General features: G+C 29.3%; 4 protein-coding genes across 4 annotated transcripts; 2 read left to right on the top strand and 2 right to left on the bottom strand.

The window, feature by feature from the left end:
* Positions 1 to 58: 58 nt before the first annotated feature.
* On the top strand, positions 59 to 522 carry OCT59_012179 (uncharacterized protein; the record flags this gene model as incomplete). Its single annotated transcript, XM_025311836.1, has 2 exons — positions 59 to 250; positions 325 to 522. 2 exons carry the CDS (start codon positions 59 to 61, stop codon positions 520 to 522), a joined length of 390 nt encoding a protein of 129 aa, XP_025167877.1.
* A 4,979-nt stretch (positions 523 to 5,501) lies between these two features.
* Positions 5,502 to 10,924, bottom strand: OCT59_012178 (uncharacterized protein; the record flags this gene model as incomplete). Its single annotated transcript, XM_025321825.2, has 1 exon — positions 5,502 to 10,924. The coding sequence occupies one exon, from the start codon at positions 10,922 to 10,924 to the stop codon at positions 5,636 to 5,638; it is 5,289 nt and encodes a 1,762-aa protein (XP_025167880.1). The 3' UTR covers positions 5,502 to 5,635.
* An 86-nt stretch (positions 10,925 to 11,010) lies between these two features.
* OCT59_012177 (uncharacterized protein) lies at positions 11,011 to 13,492 on the bottom strand. The gene is made up of 2 exons (XM_025321826.2): positions 13,081 to 13,492; positions 11,011 to 12,983 (listed from the first exon to the last, which is right to left on the bottom strand). Exons 1-2 carry the CDS (start codon positions 13,295 to 13,297, stop codon positions 11,356 to 11,358), a joined length of 1,845 nt encoding a protein of 614 aa, XP_025167881.1. The 5' UTR covers positions 13,298 to 13,492; the 3' UTR covers positions 11,011 to 11,355.
* A 2,396-nt stretch (positions 13,493 to 15,888) lies between these two features.
* Positions 15,889 to 17,372, top strand: OCT59_012176 (uncharacterized protein; the record flags this gene model as incomplete). Its single annotated transcript, XM_025321827.2, has 6 exons — positions 15,889 to 16,003; positions 16,085 to 16,124; positions 16,200 to 16,326; positions 16,405 to 16,619; positions 16,701 to 16,932; positions 17,016 to 17,372. 6 exons carry the CDS (start codon positions 15,889 to 15,891, stop codon positions 17,370 to 17,372), a joined length of 1,086 nt encoding a protein of 361 aa, XP_025167882.1.
* Between the last annotated feature and the right edge of the window lie 9,735 nt (positions 17,373 to 27,107).

Genomic DNA, 27,107 nt, shown 5'->3' with positions numbered 1-27,107 from the left:
GATATGGCAAATCCAACTTTAAAGGAACGTACAAAGACATCAGTTCAACAGAAGTGGGATGCACTTCTCCAAAAATTCCAATAAAATTGAAAGCACTGGTGGCGAAGCTATTCAAAATGACTGGGAGTTTTTTAAGGATATGGATAGCTTTTTAAGAAAAGATCTGAGTATAGTTGCACCAATTACAAGTGACTCAATTTATGGGATTAAGCGTAAAGAACAAGAGAATGCTGAAGAACAAGTCAAAGAGGTCAATGACGTTTTAATATTTATTTTTTTATTTTTTTTCTAATATCTAATCAAACCATTATTCATATCATATAGAATGACTTTAGACAACAAAAAAAAGCACGTTCTGAAGAAAAAAAAACAAATATAGAAGAGATTCGAACTCTTATTAAAGAACAGACTGATACTATCGCTGAAATTATGAAAGAACAATATATTCATGCTTCTGAAGTTCAGCAAAAGCAGCATAATGAACAAATGGAACTATTTAAAATGTTTCTAATGAAATTTTAATTATGAGCAGTTAATAATGTATATGCAAATAATTTTATTGTAATTAATGAAGCTTTGTAAGGTTTAATAATGATTAATTAATTATAAGATCTGCTAAATATTCTCTCTTCTGAGTACCCGCCATCTCTTCGATTTCTTCATTTTCTGCTTCATACTCATTATTACTATTTATATCATCATCCATTTCTCTATTAACATTTTCTGAAGATAATAAATCTCCCATATCAATACAAATATTATGTAAAATACAGCATGCATGTATTATTTTAACAATCCGTTCTATATTTGTACAATAAATTTCTTTCAATAAAATTCTCCATCGTTCCTTTAAATGTCCAAATGCCTGCTCAACAACCATTCGCATTAAAGAAAGATTAAAGAACTTTATTAAAGTGACGTTCTTGAGCAGATAGCATATAATAATTAGGAAATGCTTTCATTAAATATGTACGGAGAGGATATGCTGCATCTGCAATAATGTAAAAACCACCTGGAACTCATTGTTCGGGATGCAACAAAATTTCATGATAAAGTGAAGAACGATAAAACACTCTGGCATCATGTACACTTTTTATGATAATAGTAAATAATAATAAATTAATTATTAAAATAAATAAAAATAAATAAATAAATAATAATAAATGTCTACTAACCTGCTTCACCAGCATGTATATAAGTAAAGCGTCCCTGATGATCAACAACTCCAAGAAGGTTGATAGAGTGAAAACTTTTGCGATTAACATAACAGGCACCATTCTCAGAAGGTTCATGAATAGGTATATGTACTCTATCCATTGCACCAATAACATTAGGCAGTTTGCGATGCCCTAGACCAGTTTCCTCATATTCAAATTCTTGAGGGGCAGAAATCAGGATATTTGGTTTATGGGTTAGGTAAAAGTATAAATAAGGAAATTAGAGTAAAAATTGGCAAAATTAATAAAATTTATAAAATTAAAAATTTACATAATCGTAAAATCATGTGATAGGATATATATAAATATGATTTTCACGGATATTACTATTGCTAAATGTGATTCTCATGGCCATGCAATTCGTCCTTATTCTAAATCTAATAGTGCTTCTAAAAATCGATCAGTAAAATTACTTACAGATCCTTAATTTATTCCAAGTGTTTATTCTAACAACATTTCTTGTTCCAAATCCAATTTGCTTAATTGCCATTAATTATCTGAATGGCAATTTGCTTTCAAATACGGAGGTGTTGCATTAGAGACATCTAAAGTAAAAGCTTGGTGGGTTTCTAATTGAGTTACAATAGCACAAAAAGTAGTAAGAGTTATACGAAAGTAATGCTTAAAAGAATTATAACCTTCTCCATCTACTAAGTATGGGAAAACATCTGTCCAGAACCCTTTAGTTTTAGGTCTTGGCTGATGTTGCAATCTTATACTGGATGGAAAATAAACTGTTGATAAAATTATATTTGTTATGGTAAGGACAGTTAAAAGATGATCAGATCTTTGCATTTGTATATTTTTATTTTTTATAATAGCTTCTAATATAAAAAGTAATATAATTATTGATTTTTGTCGGTACTGAAGATCCATAGTGTAAAATGGAAAGTGAAGGAAGTAAGGCGCATGAGCAACCTCTTTTTATATTCCATTATTTTCTATTTTTGGTAGCTCTATGAAAAAAAAGATGGTTTATAGCTCCAGGTTTTTTTAACTTAAATGATCTTCACACTTTGCCTTTTTAGTCAATGATTAACTTATTGAGGGAGACACTTGAGAACGGCCATAATAAAGTTTAGTGCATGAATATAAATGGTAACCATTTAACAAAAATGGAAAATGATGTAACATTAAACCAATTTTAGGAGAACTCATACAGGTTCTTATTTTTATATTTATTTTTTTATATTTTTTTTTTATATTTATTTTTATTGATTCTTTTGTTAATTTACTATTTACAGGTAATGGGTTGATATTATCAAAGAAGAAGTTTATTGAATGCGAAAATTGGAAAGCTGGAGACAAAAATCATCAGTTTTTGACAATTCCAAATAATATTGATTTAGAATTGTTAGAAACTATATTTAATGAAAATTCTTATCATTCTCATAATAATGATTTTGAAGTAAATTTTAATTTTTCTAAATATAAATTTAAAACAGAATAATTGATATAATATTTAAATTATAAAATGATAAAAACAATACAATAGATAAATGTTTTATTGTACAACCTAATAATGTACAATCTGATGAGTGCAATTAATAATACTTTAAAAATTTAACTATTAATTAATAATTATATTTAAAGCATTTTTGCATAAGTGTGAAAATGCTATTATTAAAGAAGTTATAAATAAGAAATCAAACCCATGCCCTGCTATTAAATTTTATTATATAATTCCAGTTAATTTAAAGGAATGCCATTTATTACAATTGTTTCAGTAGGTTAATATGTAAATGCCATATAATATTAAAGCACAACTTCAAAGAATAATTAATAATAAATATACAGTCAACTCTTTATAAATACACCTCCCTTGGAACCAGGTATAAGAGTGCATTTAAAAAGGGTGTGCATTTATAAAATACATATAAATCTATATGATATTAATTTAAAATTAAAATTAATTTATATATAATAAATATAATTATATATATAAAATATTTGCAAAAACATTTTATAATGTAAAATATGCTTAAAATTATTTATCTGTTAAAGATATTATAGAAATTTTTGAAAATAAAAAGTTTTTCTACTATCAAATTCAGAATGTAAACTACATATTTTTAAAAATTTTTAAAATTAGACACAACTGAAATGTAAACTACATATACTATTTCATTAAATTATATGATTTATATACTTATACAGGAGGAATTTTATATATTTATTATAATACAGAATTGACAATTGGTATTAAAGGATACCCTAGTCCCCTGCTATAAGCATTACTTCACAATATATTAACTACCCCTTAAAAGATATAGTAGAGTATAAAAATTACATTTCTAGTTTAGTTTAATATAATTAAATAATATATAAATAAAATACAATTTCCACATTTCATAATATTAAACAATCAAAATATAAGTTAATTTCCACATTTCTTATTTCTTTTCATGTTAATATCATCATTATTATGACTACATCTCAAAAGGTACACTCATTTCTATATTTATATTCAAATATATTAATAAAATAAATATTTTCTTACCTAAATTCATGATTTATTGATCAATTTTCAGAAATATATATAATTTGAAGTAAAATAAAATAAAATTGTCATATTAATTAAAAATATGATAATTTGTTTTTAATTAATTCATGTTTTTATTCATAAAAATAAAATTCAATAATTTTTAGATAAAATAATATTTAAGTATTAACTATTAAATTAAAATTCTGGATTTTCCTTTTTCTTTTATAAAGAATTCAGAGAATTCTTCTATTTTTCTAAATTATTATTACATGACTTACTAAAAGTTCACTCTTAAACTTAATTATGAACTCTTCTATATATCTAAAATACTAGGATACTTATTACTTTTTACTAATTAATTTTCTATCAAATTTTGTATACTACAGTGTGATTATACTTATAATTAATAAAGTGATTATAGAAGACATATTTTATATATAAAAAAATTGGAACTAAAAAATGTATACCTTCAGTTAAAAAGAAGAGTTCTTATATAGGAAATGCCTATAAAGGGGTTAACTTTATTAGATGCTAAGATATACATAAAAAATAACTTTTTAAATTATTAAAAAATAGGATTTATAACTTATTTTAAAGATGTCTGGAATTTTGCTAAAGATTGTTTCATTTAATTACAAATTAAATATATATAAAAATTAATATGTAAAATGTTTTACTGATTATTAGTAAATTTAATAAAAATTCTTTTCATTTCTTACAAATTGCAAATTAACTATTTTTAATAATAATTTGCAAAATATTTTTTATAACTTTATGGCAACCTATTAGAATTCCAAACATTTAATATATAAGTTATAATGGACTTCTAACCAATCATCATTTTTTGCTAAAACTCTAAAAGTTGTTTTTTGCAAATTTCTTGGCATCTGGTAGTCCAATTTTGATAAATTTTTTTTTAATTGTAAAGTTTAATGAGAGTTATAAAATAAAAAAGTTTATTGAAATTGGATTATTAAATGCTGAAAAATTGCATAAATCTAATTTTTAACTTTTTAAAAGAAGTGTAATTATGATTTGTTTTAAAGATATCTAAGATTCTAACCTATTTTCCTATTTTTAGAGTTTTGGGATTCTAACAAGAGTCATAATATAATATTACAGTGACCTCTATAAGTAGGTAGGTCCCAATACCCTTATACATAATATCCTCCTTTTTTCTGAAAACAATCTCCATTTTCTTATTTAAACATTCTAATTTTATATGTAAATAATTTTTTAAATATACTACAAGTTTTTAAAATCCTTGTAAAAAATTTCGTACACCGGGTATAGCATCAACCAATCCGGAGTACTGTAGGGTAAAATTTATAATTCCATAATTTTTCTGGTCATGGATGCAGCAGATTTCTGGAATATAATAGATGAAAATTAATTTCCAGACCGGATTTTTCAAGTTTTTTTCCATGCTGGTTTTATGTGCTTGGATAAAACTTTCCGTATGAAATTCTTGTTTATTCTCTTGAATATCAAATTAACTGAATTGTCAATTGTTCTAAAAATCTTCAGTCATTATTATTAACGGATTATCAAACAAGTTATTGTCTATTCTCTCTATTGTCTTTATAACCTCCCATATAAGTCAATTACAAGTATATGCTAAATTGGGTTTTGGGTAGCTAGGATTCTTTTCCTAGATAAAAAATAGGAATTTAAAAATAATGGTTTTGGACGTCACGAAATGTGCTCAGATTTTGTAGCACAGATGATTTATCTCGCGTAAATATAAAATTAAGTCGCCGTATTTTATAGTAAGATGCACTATGTTGGTCATTTTTATAAAATTTGTTTGCTTATGATATGCACATCGAGCAGTTTATTCAAAACTTCTATAAATAGATGTCTAAATTATAAACGATAGAATTATGAATACTTATGATTACATTAATACGTTAAATCTATATACAATTAGTTTCTAAGTATATCGAGTAAAGTCAATAACGGGTTCCAATCCCATAATATCAATGTGATTATCATATGTTATATTATTACTTCCAGTACTTGCTGAAAGAATTCGTTCCTTTACACGTTTAATTTGTCTTAAACGATCTTTCCAATTCGATACATATTCTGTGTTTCTATTACCTCCGCTTTGTAAAAACACTTGAGCAAATATGTTTGCGTGTAATGCTATTTGGCGAACAAATGCTGGTAAAGCTGATGCTGACACCATTTTAAATTCTATTGGCCCAATTTCTGGCATATCTGAGCGACGCTGCATTGTAACTTTGAAATATGAATTCTTATTATAATTTTTATTAGTATCATCTGTTCTTGATGATTGTAAAGTTGAAATGGAGGATTGTGAAGAGTATTGATGAGAATAAGGAGAGATCACAATATTGATAAAATTAAAATGACTTGGTAATGTATCAAATTCATATTCTTGATCCGAATCATTAAATACTATTGTAACAAAATCATTACCAATGTGTCGTTTCTTTCCAGCACATTGAGGATCGTGTGCCAAATTCGTTGGCATTAAAGTAGCACAATGAAAAATTACTTGCGTAATATCATCTTTCCAATAATAAGTATACTCTCCATCTGTATCATACTCCGTATCCAGACCTCCTGTATATATTTTTTTACAATTTTTTAATCGAACCAAGCTCCCCAGTTTATTCAGGAATTCTATGTAATCTTGTGATCCATGAATATTAGAAAGAATTTCGATTTCTTTAGTCTGATTCTTTCCAACATATAATACACCAATTTTGTGAAAATCTACAACTGGTGTATGATCTAATACTGTTAACGCACGATTTGTTGATTCATCATCTGGTAAAGGTCGAGGAGCATCCTTAGAAATAAAATCAGGATAAGGAGAAAATTGTAAAAATAAAAAACTGGGATCAATATGAGGATCATCCTTGCGATATATGTTCTTATCAGCAATCAAACTAGCAGGATCTGTAAATACTTCATTAACAACATGTTGCTCTTTTTCCGAAAAATTTGACATATTTGTATGATCCTTTAAATTATTATCCTGGTTTTCGCTATAGATATTCTCGGGATTCGGTGAGAGTTCTGTTTGCGAAGTAGAAATTCCAATATCTTTTTCTAAAGTTTCAGTATAAGAACTGATCTCTAAATTTAAATGTGAAGAGGCAAGATGTGCTGAAATATCCACTGGTAAATTATCCGATTCAATAACAATAGAATTTTCATTCTTTTCAGTTTCTTGCGGTTCTATAAGAAGATTTGTGTTTTCGATAATTGTACGATTATTCGTTTTTCCTTGTATAGAATCATTAACAGTAACGTCCGACTGTTTAGATTTAAAGTCAATTGCGCTTTGAGGAAGGTTAATAATATATTGGAAATCAGGATTATAATGGGAGATTAAAGTTGCAGGTAAAGTTATGAAATCTGTATCTTCCATTTTGTTTCGATTTTCAACTTTACATAAAAAGGATGCAGTACCGGATGGTCGACGAATTATAATTTCTGCCCATCCAAACGACTTCATTGTACGCATAGTTAGTAATGCGTTTCCTTGAACCCAGGTACGTGAAATGACTTTATCCTTTCCTTGTTCTAATAAAATTTGGTTAATAAAAGATTTTTCTGGTTTGGGATCACAATTAGCAAATGAGTAACGTGCAAGCATGTCGAAACACGTTTCAGTCTGTTCATCTACTTTTGAATTTGATCCATTTGCAAATAATAAACCGTGAACAATGAAAGTCACATACTTTCGACGTTCTGGAAGCCTTAATAACATAAACCAAAGATAAATCACATGATATGCCATTACTCTTTCATATTGTGATAAAGCATTGGTACTTTGTGAAATATTTACACCCGAATTTGATGAAGTATTTGGTTGTGATGTAGTACTATTATTACTGTTTGGAGCTGAAGCTGATGAGACCGTCTGGCTTTGGCTGTATTGTATATATTGCATAGCGATACCAAATACACGCTTGTAATCAGCCTCTGTAAAATTTACATATAAATTTGGAAGTCTTGCTAACCCAGAAAGAAATTCAAGAATATGTACACTCATTGACGCTGTTGTTATAATCTGCGATAACTTATTAAGAGTATCCGGAAGAAGTTTTGTAGATGAAAGTGGTAATTCGAATAAGCATATATTGAGTGCATGAATACAAGGTTTTGCAGTATGTGCCCATTTCTGTAAACCAACATGAAAAGCCAAAATTAATTCATCTCGCTGTGCTTTATTAAATAGGTCATTATAATTTATGAGAATAGTTAAAGTTTGATAAACTATAACATGAACATCTACTCTCTTGATATCAGATGGTAATGACACGCCTTCCGCCAACCGATTATTCAATACCCAATCGCATAAACAATTTCTTAATGTACGGATTTGTTCAAAGGATGAACAAAATAAATGCTTATTGCTTAATTGTATTGGAAGAAAACACAAGACGTAAGAATAAATCTCCCAATCCTTATCTCTGGTAAGGATATCAATTAAACATTGCAAATATAAATCAATTGGTAAGACAATCGTTTCTCGTTGCAGTTTAGTGCCTTTGCTAGTTGAATCCGATTTAAACCTGTAATTGTCTTGAAGAACATCCTGAATAGCATTAACTTTATTACAAAGTACATACGGACTTGGACGTAAAGCTGAGATCTTAATACGTAAAATTTCGGGGATTTGCCAAAGACGTTCGCATGACGTGACCATTTCTTCCTCGGGAATGTTGTTATTATCTACCTGGGGTTGAGTCGATTTATTGTTATCTCTTCGATCAAGAAGTATTGAAGCCACATCTTTCAAGCTAGCTCTTCGCTCAACCTTTCTTTTAAGACTAGTCTTACGCTCAACTCCTGAACTCGTAGAACCAATACTGGTAACCGATTTTTCTGAGATTGTAGAAGTAGAAGGATAATTATACTCATTGATTGATTTATCCCGATGTAAAACATATGCTCCGCTCACAACGTCCATGTCCTCTGTATAATATATCCTGTAATCATTATCAGCTCTCATACGAACAAGCAGCTGTAACAAAGCAAGACGACAAGTTACAGGAGTTGAAAAATCACAAAGGAGATTTATCATTTCTTTGAAGATTTTAATACTTTGCTCTGGTGAATCTGCTTTGTATAGACAATGCTGAAATATGTTGACAAGACCATTAATTGAAATTGAACTTTTGCATTTCGTAGAATGAGATGAACGTCGTGTGATATCAGGTTGATTTAATTGACAAACACAAGGAGTACACTGTAATAGGATTTTAAGTAAAGGTGTAAACCACCGATCTGGTAGTTCCTTTAGAATAGATATTAAAAATTCCATAAAATTATCTATAACTTCGGGGTCATCATCTTCAGGAAAATCAGTAAACATCGGTAAAATAACCGCCTCAAGAAGTTTATCCTGATAAAAATCCTTTGTAATTTCATAGATTTCAATAGTCATAGAGAGGACTCGTTGGCGAATTTTCGAAGGAACTTTGGCGATGTAAAATGTGTTTACCACATCAACTAATAATACAAGCCAATCCGGAGAGGATGGATAAAGAGAATGTTCTAAATCATAATAATCAAGTAACATTAAAATGGTACTTTCTGACACATAATCCCTTAGTGACTGAATGAGATTAATAAATCGTAAAATTGGACCTTCAAAAGAGGACGACATGTGAAGAGACTGTATCTGAAATATGATTTTACTATAAGCACTAACCACTGTTGTTAACTCATTATCATCAACTGAATTAATTTTTATAATATCATCACTCATTATTGTATTTCTTCTTGCTAAAGATCCATTATTTAACACATAATGCTTAGTATTATCTAAAATGTCCATAATGATTTCCCATTCCAATGGTTTAATGTCTTTTTCATATCTTGAGATAAGATAACTAATTTGCATTAAAATTTCACCATGTATATTGACATCACAGTAGTTCTTTATTGCATGTCTCATCGCAGAAAGTACAGTAGAATAAGTATGCGAAAGAGAATCAACCTCTTCCGGTCCCCATATCGCCCATGCTAAAAATAGAACTGAGCCCCGTAAGACCCGTGAAGAAGTTAAAGGCTCTACACTTTCCAAATTACTAAATAGAATTTTGATTGCACTGTATGCACAATGACTTTTTAAAAGATTTCGCATAATATGCCAGCTCGTTTGTGAAATTGAGCCTTCTTGATTAAGTTTATCGCATAATACATCAACATATGATTTTAACGAAGATGATGGAACATAACCAAAGCGCACCACCACATCCCAAAATCTCAGACAACATTCAATATCTGAAACATCTTTAGATTTCTTGCATGCAATTGATATATCCTCAATAAGCCGAGAAATATCAGGTTCCTCAAATTGAGCAAAATTAAATTTAATTACATTAATTAATAAATTAACAACTGATTGTAACCTTGTGGGTTCTGAGTTTTTTTGTTGTATAGTTGTATCAGAATCCGATGCTTCTGTTATCGTAGCAGAAGTTGATGACCTGTTTGATGATGTTAACGTTGGAAAAGAAGTATTTGATTCATCCTGTTGCGAAGAAGTTGTGGAAGATGATGATGATGGAGGTACAGATTTTGCATGTTCCTTTTGATGATCACTTGTTAATTGAACATCTAATTGTTGAACTGTCTCATTAACCCATTCTGAAAGTAATTTTACTAAATTTTTCTCGAAAGGAGAGATATCTCTACCATCTTTACAAAGTTCTTTTAAAGCCAATAACCTAATCTCGAAATCTTCTTTGACATTATGAGATTTGATACAATCATAAAATATTACTCGAAGGAATCCTAAATTATCACTATGTTGACCTTTAATACAAGCTATCATGAATTGGAAAGCAACATTTCTCGCATCAAATGGCATATCAGGGGAAAGTAGATCTAGGTCTCTAACACAAACCCAGACTTCAGTCATGTCTGAAAAAGTATATTGTGTCACTATGTTACATAATTCTCTGATAAGTTTAATGAGCGTGTGTAAAGGATATGGTTTTTGTAGTTCTTGTACAAGAAGCTTAGTGTCTATAGGTCTTCCCTTAGGGTTATTGGAAGGTGGTATCTGTTGTTTTTGATAACTTTTACCATTTATCTCATTGGATTCCACGTTAAGAGAAGTTAAACCTAAAGTGTCTACAAGGGAAATGTCTGTTCGTGAACGTCCAAATACTTCACGTAAAGAAAAAGCACGTTTAGGAGGAGATTTTGTTTCATGTGCATGTGCCATAGTTAAGAAAGCCTTACTAAAACTAAACAGCAATAGTTTTATCACTAAAGTAATTCACGTGACTTAATCAAGCAAAAAAAAAATATCAGATATCTGATATGGCAGATATGGCACTTATTTTATTTTATTTATATACAAAAATGTTTAACTATCTAATGTTCTAGGATTACTATTTTTTTCCTTTCAGTTTATTATCTACTTTTATACTTTTTTACAAATATTACAATTGAACCCACAAATATATACATTTTTTTTTATTCGATATGATTATTGTTGCGATATGTAAATTAATTACTGACTTGTTTAATAATAATAATCTTTACTTGCTTTAAATTCAACCTCTATATAATATAGAATAATAATAATAATAATAATAATGGTTTTATGTAATAGTTTGTGAAAGAAATACTATTATGCATTAAATCTCTGCATTAACCCCGGACCTTTTTTTTATTAAGCTTTCTAAGGCGTCGCTGCTGTTCCGCGCGTTCTTCATCATCATCTTCTTTCTTCGCAAGACGGGAGCTGCGTGCTTCTTCACGAAGAACCTCATATCCAGACACCTCCATTGCGTCGTCATCATGATCGTCTATCATCCCATATATTGGTCGTCTTCCAGGACGAACTATTGAATGGATAATCGAGGACAGATTCCGGTTAACTGTTGCTTCATCCAATCTACAAATATCGAGTTCATTACTCCCAACATTTCTTCTTTTTTGTGCTCGAGAAGAAGGTGAAACTTCTGAACGTTCATCAAATGTTCTTTTCTTAAGTGAAGTTGATTTTGTAGCCTCACTTCTATTTGTCATTGTTTTCTTTGAAGCATTACTATTTTTGGAACGCAAGTCTTCCATTCGATTATGTCGATGTTGAACTTCCGCTTTGGAGACTCTGCGTGCCCGCTCCCTTTCTATTTCTTGACGCCTCTTTGTTTCTGCTACACTTTCATGATGACGTTTTTGCTCTGCAAGTTTTCCTCCCAGTTTTTCACTTTTTTTTTCTATTTCCAATGTTTGTTGGCGTTTGCGTTTCCTTTCTTCTTCCAATTTTTCTTGGCGATTGAATTCCCATGTTCCTTTAAGTTTTCTTTTCCTTTCCATTTCTTTATGTTGCAAAAATTTTTGAAATTGTTCTAACCCTTTTTTCAAATAATGAGGGTCTGCGATAACATCTAACGAGGTTATTTTTTTATTAATAATATTTTTTTCATTAAGAAAAGCTATATGTGCACGAATTTTCTGATCTGTTTTCGGGCCTTCCTCATTCCTAGCAGCAGCGATTTCTAATCGGGTGTAAGTTTTGCCATAATTATTAAATTTTTCAATTCTCTTTTGAGCTAGTTTCTTATTACCGTTTGGTTTTTCCATATCTTGCTTTAAAAGCTTTCGAAGCCTTTCCAATTCAAATTCTTTCGCAATTTTTTCTATAGTGATCATCCTATTTTTATCATTTAAAATTTCTGGTGGTAAAAATAATTCCAAAGGCTTATATTTCTCATCCCTTTCTCGATATGATTTCCATCGCTCAACATATTTTTCAAATTTTAGTACTGATTTGTTTGCACTCGTGCTTGATGGAACTTTGTTTCCTGTCACATCTTTATTAACACTAGTTTGTCTGCCTTTGTTATTAAGCAAAATACCTTTAGTAACTTTTGAAGTTGATGTCGAGGATATTAAATTTTCTTGACGAATGGCGGCAGATTTCTCTTTGTTAGGTCCATAGTTAATTTTAGATGTTAATCCGGAAGGTTTTGATTTTTCTTTCTGTTTTTCTTTGTTAATAGTCAAAATTTCACTGGTACTTTTTAAAGTCGTTGTAGTATTTGGCTTTGTTTTCTTAACAGAAACTTTCTTGTCCTCGCTACTTACCATATTACCATTTTTAGAAGTCGACACATTAGTTTCTATTCTTTTATGATTTACTACAGCGGTTTTGTCATTTTTGACGGAAACATTGCCGCTAGGACTTGATGTTGTTGTAATTGTTGACTTGACTTGTTTTGAAGTAGCTGTCTTCTTATTACTCATAGAAGTTGTTGCGGTTCTTGTAGGATCTAGAATTTTTGATGGCAATGTTCCATTTTATAGTTAAATTTGCTGATTAAAAAATAAAATAAAGAAATAAAAAATAAATTATATATAAAATTTTACCTGAAGCTAACTCCAACTCCATACGTTGACGAACCTTCTTTTCTAAATTTTCGATGGCAGTCACGTCACCAACAGCCTTAAGTCTCTTCATTTCACGGTATTCTTCCATATTAAGTTTAAGTGTTGGTTCCTTTAAAGGGACTTTAGATGAGGAAGTTTTGTTATCTAGATTGGACACTGAAGTTTTATTGTTGACTGTATCGGTTTGTGATGACATTTTGTAGGGTGTAGGTTTACAAGTAAAAAAAAAAAGGTATGTGGTATATAAATTGTGGGTATAAAAAGAAAGTCTTCTAAATTTTTTTCGATTTTGCAAGTTACTGCGGTGATCAGATATATATATATATTTTTTTAAAGAGATTAAAGAAGTAAAAAAAATGACGAAGTCTTATAAAAATTTTCTCTTTTTTTTTTCCAGATTCTAAAAATGTTAAATGAAATTAATTTCATTTTCCATTGTAAAACCAAAACCAGTTTGAATGTAAATTTGCAAACGTCACTGCCGCAGTTTTGAGTCATTACGTGCATCACTGTATGTTGTTTGTTCAATATCTTTCTTAATATGTGAACTCATTGCTCATTAAGGTAAAAAATGTGATTTTAATCACAAGCATTCTTTATTGGTAATTTATAATGAGGGAAAATGATCTTTTGATTTTTTTAATTTTTTTGGAAAATAAATTAGTGGGGCAAAAAAACTTAAAGATCTACCGGAAAGAAAAGGAATTTAATGAAAATTATGTGGGGTAATAAAAAAATGAAATACATGAGGATATGTTTCATATTATAATTCTCTTTTTATTCATTAGGCGCGAATTTTACTTGAATTAGTTCATATGATAATTTAGATTTTGGAAGTTACATCGTCGATTTATATATATTATACTCATAATCGTTATTAGGGATAGCGTGAACTCAGGTCCAAATCATTATAATTCTGATTATATAATATTACAGCTTGCTAAATCTTCGTGTGTGAAACAATGACAATGCGTCTAATAAATTTATCGATCGCTTGACACGTAATTTTATCAGTTTCGTTTATCAACTACATATCGGAATAATTAGGAGCTTGTGTTCAATTAATTCGCTTTATCTTTTATAACATCAATTTTACAATTTTACGCGATAAATACTAAAATTTATTTTCCTTCTTTTTTGATAATGATCATCATTTTTTGGGTGAAATAGCTCTAATATTTATTATTGTATTTTTATTGTAGCTATCGTTTATATTGAACAACGACATCACATTCACTTCATGAGATCTGTAAGATCTTCAGGGGTAACGCCGTACGCGCTATATAAATATATATACTGTATATAATATATAAACAAAAAAAAAAACTCGTTAACTCGTATTTATCACACAATCTCACAATCTTACAATACAATAATCACATAAACTTTATTTACGAGATAAGGATCACGTTTTTTGAAATCTACAAAATTTCGGTACAGTATACTGTATATTTTATTCAGATATATATATATATATATATATTTGTTTCATGTGTTATTGCTTCCGAATTTGTCGCTGAGCCATCCCTTCACGCGTGAATTCTAAAGTTTTATTATTGATCACGTGTTCTCCTTTCGAATATTCGGATTTCGGATATTCAACAAATGTTTATTACACGTATATTTCACCATTGAAAAAACATATCATCAAACTAGTTTAATTCCTGGATTTGTCAGATATTACGATAACAAATCTACATGCAAGGGTTTTTTTATCAATTCATCCAATAATCAAATACCAATCAAAATGAAGACGCTGATTCTTAAAAGGCTAGACTAAAAATGTAATTATATTGCATATATGCGCATTATTCTTTACGCACGTGGTGTAAATAAAACGGCGCGTTGACGCATTATAAATATTGAACCTAGTCACTTGATAGAAGAAAGTTTTTGTTTGTCATTCTTGCTCTTTGGTCAGTTATAATACTTACTGATTTCTCGAAATGAACAAATTCGTGATTTAAAAATATCCTATTTTAGTTTTCATAAATTCTTATTTGCTTAAAACACAATATATCTATGAGAATTAAATAATGCAGGAATTCTCAAAATTAAAAAAAAAAAAATAAAAGCCTCGAGCGAAAATGAAAATTTGTGGCTTGTTCTGTGCAATGTTACCTCACGATTTCAATCTCAAATTTTTTCTCATGTGAACTTTACAGTTTACTATGGGATTATTATTTTTAATTATCTCCGTTCGTCATATGAGTAAAGAACCAACATGCATCTCAAATTATCTCAATTGATCATTTGACAAACAATAGTTTTAAACCTATTATTATCACTATGTGATGTTGTACCATAATCTGTAATCTGCGTATCTGTTTTTAAACGTCCGTCGTCATAATGCAAGTTGCGAAAAAATTAGATTCTTAAAACATTGCATTATATTCATAAATTATATTGATAAAATACTGGTCAGCTGGTAAGGAGCATATAAACTCAGTAATTATAATAATAAAAAAAAAATTTTTTTACAATATATTTATTATTTTTTTTTTCCGACCCCTATCTTTGGAAAAAGTTTTATCATCGCTATCGTTATCACATTTTATAACTACCTCATTTAGCCCCCCTTTTCTTTTTTTGGTTTCTCTTTTTTTAATTAAATTTTTTTTTTTTAAACCTTACCTCTGTCTGCGTGTACTTTTTTTTTAATTTTTTTTATCTCGGCCACCATCCTTCCTTTACTCTTCTTTTTAACGTTACCTTTATTTTGAGTCTGTGTAAAACGATACCGATAAATAGTTATTGTTTCTAAGAGAAAAATTATTTAATAATATAATGTCCGACATTTGTAATTCAATATCGTCTGACGGAATAGCGTATATACAGTGGATACATACAATTTTTGGTTCTTGCATATATAACAGCCAGGAAGCAGTTAGTGTTTTTTTGGGTAGTTATTAGATTTATTTGTGATATGTTTCGTACGATATTCGGTTTCTAAATATTTTTTTTTACTTACATATTTTTACAGGATATTTAACTCTAGCATGTTGGCTGAACGCTCAACTTCCGTACGTTTCACTGTTTTTTTTTATTTAATTCGAATCGATCTATGGATTAAACTAATTGTTTGCCTTTTCCTCCAGACAAATTATAACAAATTATAAAAATAAATCGGTAGAAGGACTTAGTTTACCGTTTCTTGTAAATTGGCTACTAGGTGATATTACCAATTTATTGGGAGGGATATTGACAAAGCAATTAAAATTTCAAGTAAACAAAATTTATATTTTATTATTGTAATTACATGTACGTATATACACATACATATATTAATTCCTCTTTTCATAGATATATCTCGCCGCATATTTTTGTACCGTAGATCTTTTTCTATTTTTTCAATATTTTTATTATACATGGTTCCGAATTTCAACAATAATAACTGAATCTGGTGAGGATATACCGGTTAGACCTCTATCTATTCAGTCGTTTAAAGACTCTATACTAGAAGGTGCAAAAAAGAGTTACACTTTTCCTACAAGAAAGAATCATTCCCATCAACGACTGTAAGAGCTTTTTGAATATATATTTTATTACTTTAGATCACGTGAATGTTATAATCATTATTATATTTATTTTATATTTAGATCGTCAATGGTATTTGCTGTACTTCTCTTCACATTTCATTCTACTTCCTCCATATCGTCGTCTTTTTCCACATCTCTACCATATCATTCCACCATTCATGATGATGAAATGTCATTTGGCGGATATATAAAATCTTTTTTTGAACGTAATTATGAGTCCATAGGAAGAATTATGGCTTGGATTTGCACAGTATTATATTTGACTAGTAGAATGCCACAAATATGGAAAAATGTATGTTTTTAATTATAAATAATATATATATGTAGTAAATAAGATGTTTTTCTAAAAAAAAAAAATTTTCCTTTATTTCATAGTATACAAGAAGATCAGTCGAAGGACTTTCTGTTTTTATGTTTATATTCGCAGTCCTTGCCAATTTGTCTTATACCACATCAATCATCGTAAATCCGGAATCAAGAACGAACCCAGACTATTTTCGCAGAGAAATTCCCTATATATTAGGATCCATTGGCACATTAGTATTTGATGGTACAATACTTGTACAATGGTATATTTTACGTGATCCAGAGCACCGACATAGAAGACGAAGAAGTAAACGCTCTGTCAGTTATGGTAGTGATAATATAGGGTATCATCAATTACCGATGGATAATGAAAATTATAGTAATAGAAGAAGAAGTGGTCAAATAGACGGTGGAAATTTTGTTTAAGATATTCTTTGTTTGGAGTTTATAAGACTTGTAGTTCTGAGTCGATTATAATTTTTATTTTATTTTATTTTTTAATTTCTATTTTATTATGATAATTATATATGGTGGCCGAGATTTATTGTTTTACATATAGCTACTACAAAACTTTAATGGAAAAAAAATCCACACTTACGATATTCGGTGAAGATTCATGAAATTCCACTCAGATTTTTCGTTGACAAAAAAAAAGCATTTCAAAAATTTTTTTTTATTCATTGTTTTTTTTTTCTTGTAATATTTTACATTTCCATCCCAGCATTTTCCCTTTTTTTCTCAATTACTATGCAGAAAATTATCCCCCTTTCTTTATTATTACCTTTCCTTCCGTTAATGAATAATAATCTAATATATAATAATATATAAGAAATAATATTTCTTTCTTAATTTACACAATCGGAAAGAATTTGCTCCATTTTTTAATTTTTGGAAAGGCACATTTTGTCCTTTATTTTTGTATGTCCTTAGGATATACTCTTTTTTGCGGGTTTCTTTTTCTCTTTTTTTTTTTTTTTAAAGAAAAGGAAAACCGGATATTCCATTTTTAAGCAACTTTGAGACGTTTCACCACGATGAAGAAAAAAAAATTAACTTCTTTATATATTATTATTTTCTTTTTTTTTTGGTCGCAGGATGACTATACATATATATGTATATAAAAAATCATTTAGTTTAAAAAAAAAATTTATAAAGGTGTCTTATTCACAATATTCTATCAATATATTATTAAAATTAATAACATATAAAATAAAAATATTCGGTTTTTTTGGCAAGGTGGTTAATTATAGGTGTAACTAATGCAAACCTAACCTCAAGTTATTGAAATTGTATAAAATTATGGATTTTTTTTTTTTATCGCTACGGCGATATATTCGCTAGTCCTCAAATGTCACGTGTTTAGACTATTATCATGTGATTAGTTTATCGTTATTTTTATTAAAGTAAAGCAATAACTATACAAATTAATTATTAACAATTATTAACATATTACTATTATCTTTTCTATTGATACGATACATTCTTTCAATTAATACATTTTTTCTATTGATACATTATTTCTATTCATGCATTCTAATTAATTATTCCCGACCAACTTTCACATACGGATGTTAAATTTCTTGTTCCTAGTTATAGAAATAAAATTTAATGTAACTTGCGTAAGAAACCATAATATTTACATACTCTGATGATATAGTACCTTGCAATTTTTTTGATAGTGGCCAACCTTTCCACATTTTCTGCAATGTCGTTGGTTTCTTGACTTAGGTTTAGGAGCCTCAGTGGATGACTTGAACCTTTTAGTACCCAATGGTCGTCCTTTACCACATCTTTTCTTCGGATTTCGCAATGTTGGCGTTAAAGGATCAACATTTTCTTAATCACTTATTTCATCCTCTGGATTAATTTCATTAATTTCATTCAACTCTTCGAAATCTGATTCCCCATCTTCCATGAATTCTTGTAACAGATTGATAAGCTGTTCTGATTTAGAATTAGATCCTAAAACCTTGTTTAACACTTTTTTATACATTCCATGTAATTTTCCATAGATGAGTTTCTGTTCCATAATTGTTTGTCTATCTTCACAAAACTCATTATTGTATTGATTAAATAAACATAAAGTCATATTAGAATCGGAAAATCCATCATAATTATAAGTGATATTTTCATATATAAATTTGTCAGCAACTAAAAACAGTTCTTGCATAGCTTTTTTAACATCTTTGTTGTCATCATACCATCAAGAAGGAATAAATTGTACATGAAAAAATGCTGTTTTAGTCACCAACATTACCTGAAAGTAATGTCTACTACATACAATTCCATTTTGCACAATAGAGAGATATGAACACAAATAACCTTGATTTTGTAATAATAAAACATGGTGTTTGATATCCAATGAATTGCCAACTTTAATAGTCCATATTTTCCTTATATTAGGCGATCTAACAATTGATTCAAAGTGGCATTCAGAATATCACCAGATAATTGTTCAGTTGTAACTTCAAATGATTCTTCCTATATAGTAATTATACGCTCTATAATAGGAACTTAAAAAAATTTAAATAAAATTTGATTTTATGATTGGATTTTAATTTTATAAAAAAAATTAAACTCTATTTATTAAATGGAATTGATTTATAAAATAAAAAAAAAGTCTCAATTTTTCAGATTATGTAAGCATCACGTGATACATATATTAAACAATCAGAAATTAGGATTTTATAAGTTATATGATATAAAATTTATAAAATTTATTTATTTATTGTATTTCATTATAAACTGATGAATTAGGTATACGATGATGAAATTTATATTTTATTATATGTATTTTTTGACCAAATTAAAGTAAAATTACTTAGTTTTTGAATTTTTTCATTTATAAATTCATCTGAACTGTCTTTTAAATATTCACTTGATGGTAGTATATAATTATCATCTATAACATTAAATTGATCTATATTTAAACAACTTTATTTATTAAATCTTTTTTTGCAGTTTTAAAATTTTTTTTCTTCTTGGCATATTAAAAAAAAAATCTGTACATTAAATCTATATATTAAAAAACACTGCAATCACGTGGGCGTTATGTTTAGATTAACCATATAAATAAGTCATTTGAATTGTGTAACCATACTCCTATTCGTCACCAATATTACACAAGACCAAAAAAAGCAATTTTATTTCTGGCGAAAAAAGGAAATTTTGTCTTCTGTTAGGGTGGTGACATATATTACGTAATATTATTTTATTATAGACGCTTACCCCACCCCCAGGTAAGATATTGTGATCACGTGACTGTAGATCACTTTCCTTTTATAGAATCGTGCATCAATATTTCATCAGTATTTCATCAGTATTTCATCGGTTTTTTTTTTTAAAAAAAAATAATCGGTTTAAAATTCAATTTCATTATTTTTAATACTATAAAACACGATAAATAAAAATGATATGAAACAATGTTTGATATAAAAATTTTATCCATTTTATTTATATTCACAAGTTTATATATATAAAATTCTCAATTCCCCACATTCTTAAATTCTAAAATAACAAGTCCAAAAATCTTAAACGTCCGTATAATCAAAATATGACATTAATCACAAATGAATCAATGATATTCCATGAAATATATAGTATAGCGATTGCAACACCTATTACTGTTTGTAGTTGCGATTCGCATTTTCTCATTACAAAAGGAGAAATTGAATTTGCCGCAAAACTTCATCCAGTTATATTTAGGTTTTAAACTCTCAACACGTCAATAAATCTTTTCCCATTTTATATTCCCAAAACTTTGCAAGCTGTTTTCTTTATTAACATTAAAATACAAGAAACTTGAGTAGTTACAGCTTAAAATGAACCGTCAAACCTTCTTTCTTAGCCCCAAGTTTAATAAGAAACCGATTTATAATTTACAAACAAATAAGTACCAGGAATTCACCAATACTTACGTATATAGTTATGGTTAAGACTGGAAACGGTGACCCTAACCGCGCTGAACTTTATGAATCAGCAACTAAAGAATGGAACAATATTAAAAGAAAGGATAAACCGGAAATTGATGACATTATTAGAGGTTACCTGGCCACGCCATATAATCTATGTGATATACAAACAGTAAGGTCAAAATCATCCGGGTCTAGAGAAGAATCCCTTCTAAATCTTTTCACGTTTCATACAGTGGATCCTGTTCAGGAAATCTCTGTTAATGCATCAGCTCAAAAAAAGGCAGCAAACGAGATACAAATAGCTGAAAAAAAGCTTACCGAGTTTGAGCAGATCTACAACATCACAACCGATTCTCAATTTTGGCTTGATACTTATAAAAAAATAGGAGATCTTTGAGATGAAATCAGATCTAATAAGGAGAGAATCATTAAATTAAAGAAAAATGCTAGTTATTCTCAAAAGTGCAGAGAAAAAAAAAGAAAAATACTTAACGAAAATCAGGAAGTAATACAATATGACAAACCTGGTCGTCCTTCACTTCTTTTTGAACATCCGAATTTACATGATCATATCCATGATTCGATCGAATTTGGAGCGGCTGACGAAAAACGACAAAGAGAAGTTGTCAAAGTCCAGATCATTAAAAATTTGCGCAAAACCCTTGAAGAAAATTATCACATTTATATGGCGAAAACCACATTGAACAATTACTTGTTGCCTCAGCAATCCAACTCCATCGCTGCAAGAGCACATCATCATCCAGCATGGGTCGCAGTAGCTGGTGTCTCACGTACCAAAATACGAGATCATCCTGATGGTCATTATTGCCTTGCATCTGTTAAAAGCGCAAGACAATTTGCCACCGTTTTTGCCGACAAAGCTGTTATTATTTCGCAAGATGATAAGGCGAAGATAGGTCTTGGAGTACCCGCTGTAGGTCAGACATTTCGCACTTTGCAATGCATACCGGTTAGGTGTGGCTGGCCAACGATGATTTTTCTCTAGGAAGTGGGCAGAAGTTAGTTCCATCAGTTTACCTTATGATGAAACCAAATGAATCGAACGATGAGTTACGAACGGGATAACTTGCCATCTTTGTACGTTGTCAATGGTCCCTTGGTACATCCTCGCTCTCACATATACAAGACCTCGAAAATCTTGCTTTGGATCCTAAATATAGTGATGTGTTAAAAACAAATGGGGAGGTTCGACCTATTTGGGTATTATTAGTGGATGGAGGTCTGGACGAAAATCCAAGACATCTAAAAAACATTAAAAACTACTGCCAACTTTTTTGAAAATTCGACTTAGATTACCTGACTGTGCGAACACATGCTTCAGGTCAGTCCAAGTATAATCCGGTTGAAAGAGGCATGGCAACACTATCCAGAAAGTTGGCTGATATCATGCTACCGGTTGATCATTTTGGATCACACTTAAATACACAAGGCAAAGTAATCGATCTGGAGTTGGCTCTTTAAAACTTTCAATACGCTGGAGAATCACTTTGCGATATTTGGCGTAAAGATCTGATTTTTGGAAAAAGCGTTGATGCACAGTATGTTGAAGAGCTTACTAATCCATTTGAAAACCTAGAGTTTGAGGGAACAGTCAAAGAAAAAAGAAGAAGAGCGAAAACAACAAAAGAAGAAACAAGAAAATGAAAATGACATACCGGAATGTTTTGTTCCATGGTCATGGATCGAAAACCATTGTAATTTATGTCAGTATTCTCTCGATATTAAACGTTGTACAAATGCAAGTTGTTGTGGGCCATCTCGTGCAAAAGAAGCTACAGAACTTCTTCTCTTGAATAATGGTTTTTTGCCCCCAATTACGAAAGCTAAAGACAGACATTTCACAAATTCCATATATCTTCTTGAGTATTATGACCTCTTGAAAATTCCTGGGTATGATTCATATTGCCCGTCGCTTGATCAAACAACCTATTCGCGCCTTTGTTGCTCAGTGTGTAACAAATACTTTCCAACTCTTGCTTATTTGACAAAACATAAAAAAGCAATGCATCCAGCAAGCCGGGGACGACCTAAGGGAAAATCCAAGAATAATTCAAATTCTCTTGATGATTCCTCTCTTCTTACTTCACAACAAAACGAAATGTGTTTAAGGGAATATATGTCAGATAATGAATGATTGTATATAGCTTACTGTTTCTCGAATACAATGCATGGATATAAAACAAAATTTTTTTTTTTTTAATAACTCTTTATTAATATTGTAATTAAACGAAAAATATCAATGCATTCGCAATTACAACTAGGAAAAATTTTTCCATTAATAGTGACCTAAAAACAAATTTTATTTTGTTAACGTGGGAAACCATAGTAACACAAATGACTAATAAATTCTAAGCCACTAAATCGGTTATATACTTTTAATGATATCACGTGATCCATATTAACGTAAGATTTTTCGTGACCCCCACCCCTAAAATATTACGTAATAAATGTCATCGCCCTTACTTTTCAGAGAAATTAAAAAAATTGTGTTGCTCAAATTTCCAAAAAAGGAAATTCTTTGCAGATCTTTTAATTCTGGCCGGAATTACATATTAACTGTTGTCGTAGACAACAGATGAACACTAATATGATTAAAAAAACCTGTAATACAAAAATTTAAATTAGTCTCAATTTTGACTAAATTTAATCAATATATTTAAATTACAGATTTTTAAACAGCTAAAACTCAGCCAAAATTTAATTTAGAAAAAAAATAACTGATAATTTTTAAAGCTAATAGTCATATCTATAAAAATTATTGGTTAAATTTTTTACTTTAATATAAAAAAATTTTTTTTTAAGAATTTATAATCAATCAATTGTTACTATACATAAGTAGTTGAGTATAGAGGTTTTGCACTATATGATAAATTGTTTATTAGTAATTATTAATAAATTTGTATGTAAAATACTCATAATAAATCTACTTAACAATTTACCTCATGTACGTCAACATCTTAAATTAACTGGTTTGCCACATAATATAAGGATTGATTCATCTCATTATGATGCATTTTTAATATTATTGGCGTAAGAAATTCTTGCAAGCATTAACCAATTTTTGAAAATAAAAAATTTATATCATTTTGATTTTTTATATGAGGAATTGATAGATGCCAATATTAAAAATGTAATATATAATTGATAATTACTATCTTGTGTTGTAATAGTAAGGGTTGCAACCTATTAGTACTACTTTTAAAGTTAAAGTGTTGTAATATTACAACACTTATAATTATTCGAAAATTTCCTTTTTGAAAAATAAAAATTACAAAAATAACACTGGTCAAAAACTATGCAAACAATTCATGATAGTCACAAATTTTATTTAAGTAGTGAATTTCAATATTAAACAAATAAACATTAAAATAGCACGATACAAAAGTAAGAGCAACATAACAGTATCACTACAAACTATTCAGAAAATAAACTAAAGTAAAACTAAAGACTACAGACTAAATAATCCAAAGTGTCGTCCTCTAAGCTATATTTCAAATAAAGTAAACGCTACTGTACATAAGATTTACTTCCTACTTAACTTTTGTAAAAAATGCCAAATAGGAGTGGACAACTGGTAAATTTAAACATGCCATTAATCTTTACATAAATTACGTAAAGGGAGTAGAAAAAAAGATAAACTATAAAGAATAACTATTACATAAGGTTAAGAAGCTCATAGATAAATACCTAATTGAGCAAAAATGAAATTCAAAAAGGAATAAAATAAAAACACACAAAAAGAAACATGGACTGGATTACAAAAAAAGAACATAACATAACAATAAAACTACTATTACAAACACCAGAAAAATAAAATAAAAGAAGAAGCTGTTACGAACTCTAGATCTCAGATGCTATATCCAATTAAACGTGTGATGAACTATATGTCACAAAATTTTGATCATAAAACTATGGTGCAAATAGGGTGGAAGATGTAGAAGCCTAGTGACCAGTACTGACTACAAAGAGTTAGTAAAAAACAAAACTATTCTAATATCGGTAGTAGAGGTAATAAAGCCAAAAGGAAAAATCAAATAATCCAAGTCCAATAGTTTATCCAAATAAGGAAAGAAAACGTGATCAATTATATAACTAGGGAACAGGAACTATTGGGAGTCCAGAGCGAAAAGCGACTTAATTAAACATAGGTAAATTTAACTAAACACAGATAAATTTGATTGAAGCAGAAGGTAGTTAACGAACGTAACAAAATAGCTAGTCTAATTAATTATTTATATAATATGTTAATAAATTAGCCACGAGGTTTATATTATAAGCCACGAATAACCATATTTCGTACAAATGTAATATGATGATAAGCCACGAGTTTTACAAAAATAAAAATTTATTTATAAGTATTCGAAAAAAAAAGTCAAAATAATTAAAATTCAACGTTTGTAATATTAATTCAATTCAAATCACTATCAAATAAAGCGAAAAATATAAGATCAAAATGTCTTCAATGAATAAAATGTAAATGTTTTTTTATATGTAATAAATTACCTAATAACAATGTAGAGAACAACAATAAAGAATAACAATAAGTGTGTACATCATTCACAGGTCGAAAAGTGAAAAATCAGGCATCAATCGTCACCAATCAGTCACCAATCAGGTACCTAATTGGTGACCGATTGGTGACTGATTGGCATTTTCGCCAAATACCATCACCAATCAGGCAGTTTGCTAACTTTTGATCCAGTGATCAGAAAAGGATGAAATATAGCTCATTGGAATCGTCTCAACAAGACGAATCTAATGGTAGTAAAATCGCATTTCTAGGATTAATAGTTAATAAAAAATTAAATAAAATATAAATGATACATTTTTATTTTTATATTTTACTTAATTTCTCATCAAGTATTACTCCTAGAAATGCGATTTTACTACCATTAGATTCGTCTTGTTAAGACGATTCCAATGAGCTATATTTCATCCTTTTCTGATCACTGGATCAAAAGTTAGCAAACTGTTTAATTGGTGACAGTATTTGGCGAAAATGCCAATCAGTCATCAATCGGTCACCAATCAGTCACCAATCAGCTACCTGATTGGTAACCGATTGGTGCCTGATTTTTCACTTTTCGACCTGTGATTTAAACTAATTATTCTCGATTTAGCTATAACATTGGTCATTTTCTCAATGCCACATGAATGGATTGTTCTTGACAGTCATTTTCTCAATGGCGCACAGATGGATTGTTCTTGATAGATTGCAAAGCTTATAAAGTAAAATTCTACAAAAATATAAAGATTGGAATTTTTTTTTTAAGAAATGGTAAATTTGATTATAAAGATCAAATATTTTGAGAAATGTCAGACAATACATATGAAAACGTTAATCCCAAAATGATTCGAAAGCAAAAAGCTAAAGCACAGGAGACGTCAGAACAAAGGCAAGCTTGACTAAATCGAGAAAGTGAAAGAAAATGTCAAAAGTGAGTGAAAGAAAGTGAAAATAAACGTAATGAACATCTAGAAAGTCTTCGCAAAAGAAGAAATAATAAAAAAGAAATGGAAAAGGATGATGAACGTGTTATTCGCTTAGCACATGAAAGTAATCGTAAACACGTGTTGAGAGCTCATAATAAGAATCAACTACAAGATTAGCAAATAAACAAACCAAATGATAATGAACATATTCAAAGAGAGCTTAATAATAGAAACATGCATGTCAGGTCAACATCGTCTACTACTATTAGCGAGGATGATCACAAAGTATTGCAGAAATTTCGTAACAAAATGGATAACATTCAGTATAATACTTGCCTCGAATATAACGAATGGATCCCCGATATGACTCTCATCATGGGCAAGTATCGTCATTGCTACAATGACAAAAAGATACCAAAAAAATTTTTTGCAGATAATAACATGGACCCAGGCGAGGTTCCTGATGAACTTCAGGGACTTACCAATATCGAAGAAATGCTCATTGCGCAGGTTTTTATGGTGATGTCAGTATATCGATTACGAGGTGGACAAAACGGCTACAAAGGCAATGTGATTAATTTTCTGCATGACGTTCGGGAGTTCACAAGGCACCTTCCACGAAATCCTTCATCATTAGACGTTCTAGTAGTGCGACGAAAATTAGCAAACGACATATCAGGATTTAGAGATTTCATCATACACCGCAAAAAAATAGCAAAAGCGCTATATTGGTTAAAAGCAAATAACCCTTATTATGAAGATATAATCATTGACGATGAAATACTTAAATCAT

Source organism: Rhizophagus irregularis, chromosome 2, assembly GCF_026210795.1.
Source record: "Rhizophagus irregularis chromosome 2, complete sequence".
NCBI classification, from domain to species: domain Eukaryota; kingdom Fungi; phylum Glomeromycota; class Glomeromycetes; order Glomerales; family Glomeraceae; genus Rhizophagus; species Rhizophagus irregularis.
This window is presented reverse-complemented; position numbering and strand designations above follow the sequence as displayed.

What these genes read in the sequence shown, in the direction of transcription:
- OCT59_012177 (XM_025321826.2), bottom strand. Translation starts at nt 13,297, where the DNA reads ATGTCATCACAAACCGATACAGTCAACAATAAAACTTCAGTGTCCAAT. An exon ending in GGAGTTGGAGTTAGCTTCAG is followed by an intron (nt 12,984 to 13,080) that starts GTAAAATTTTAT and finishes CAAAAATTCTAG; the next exon opens with ATCCTACAAGAACCGCAACA.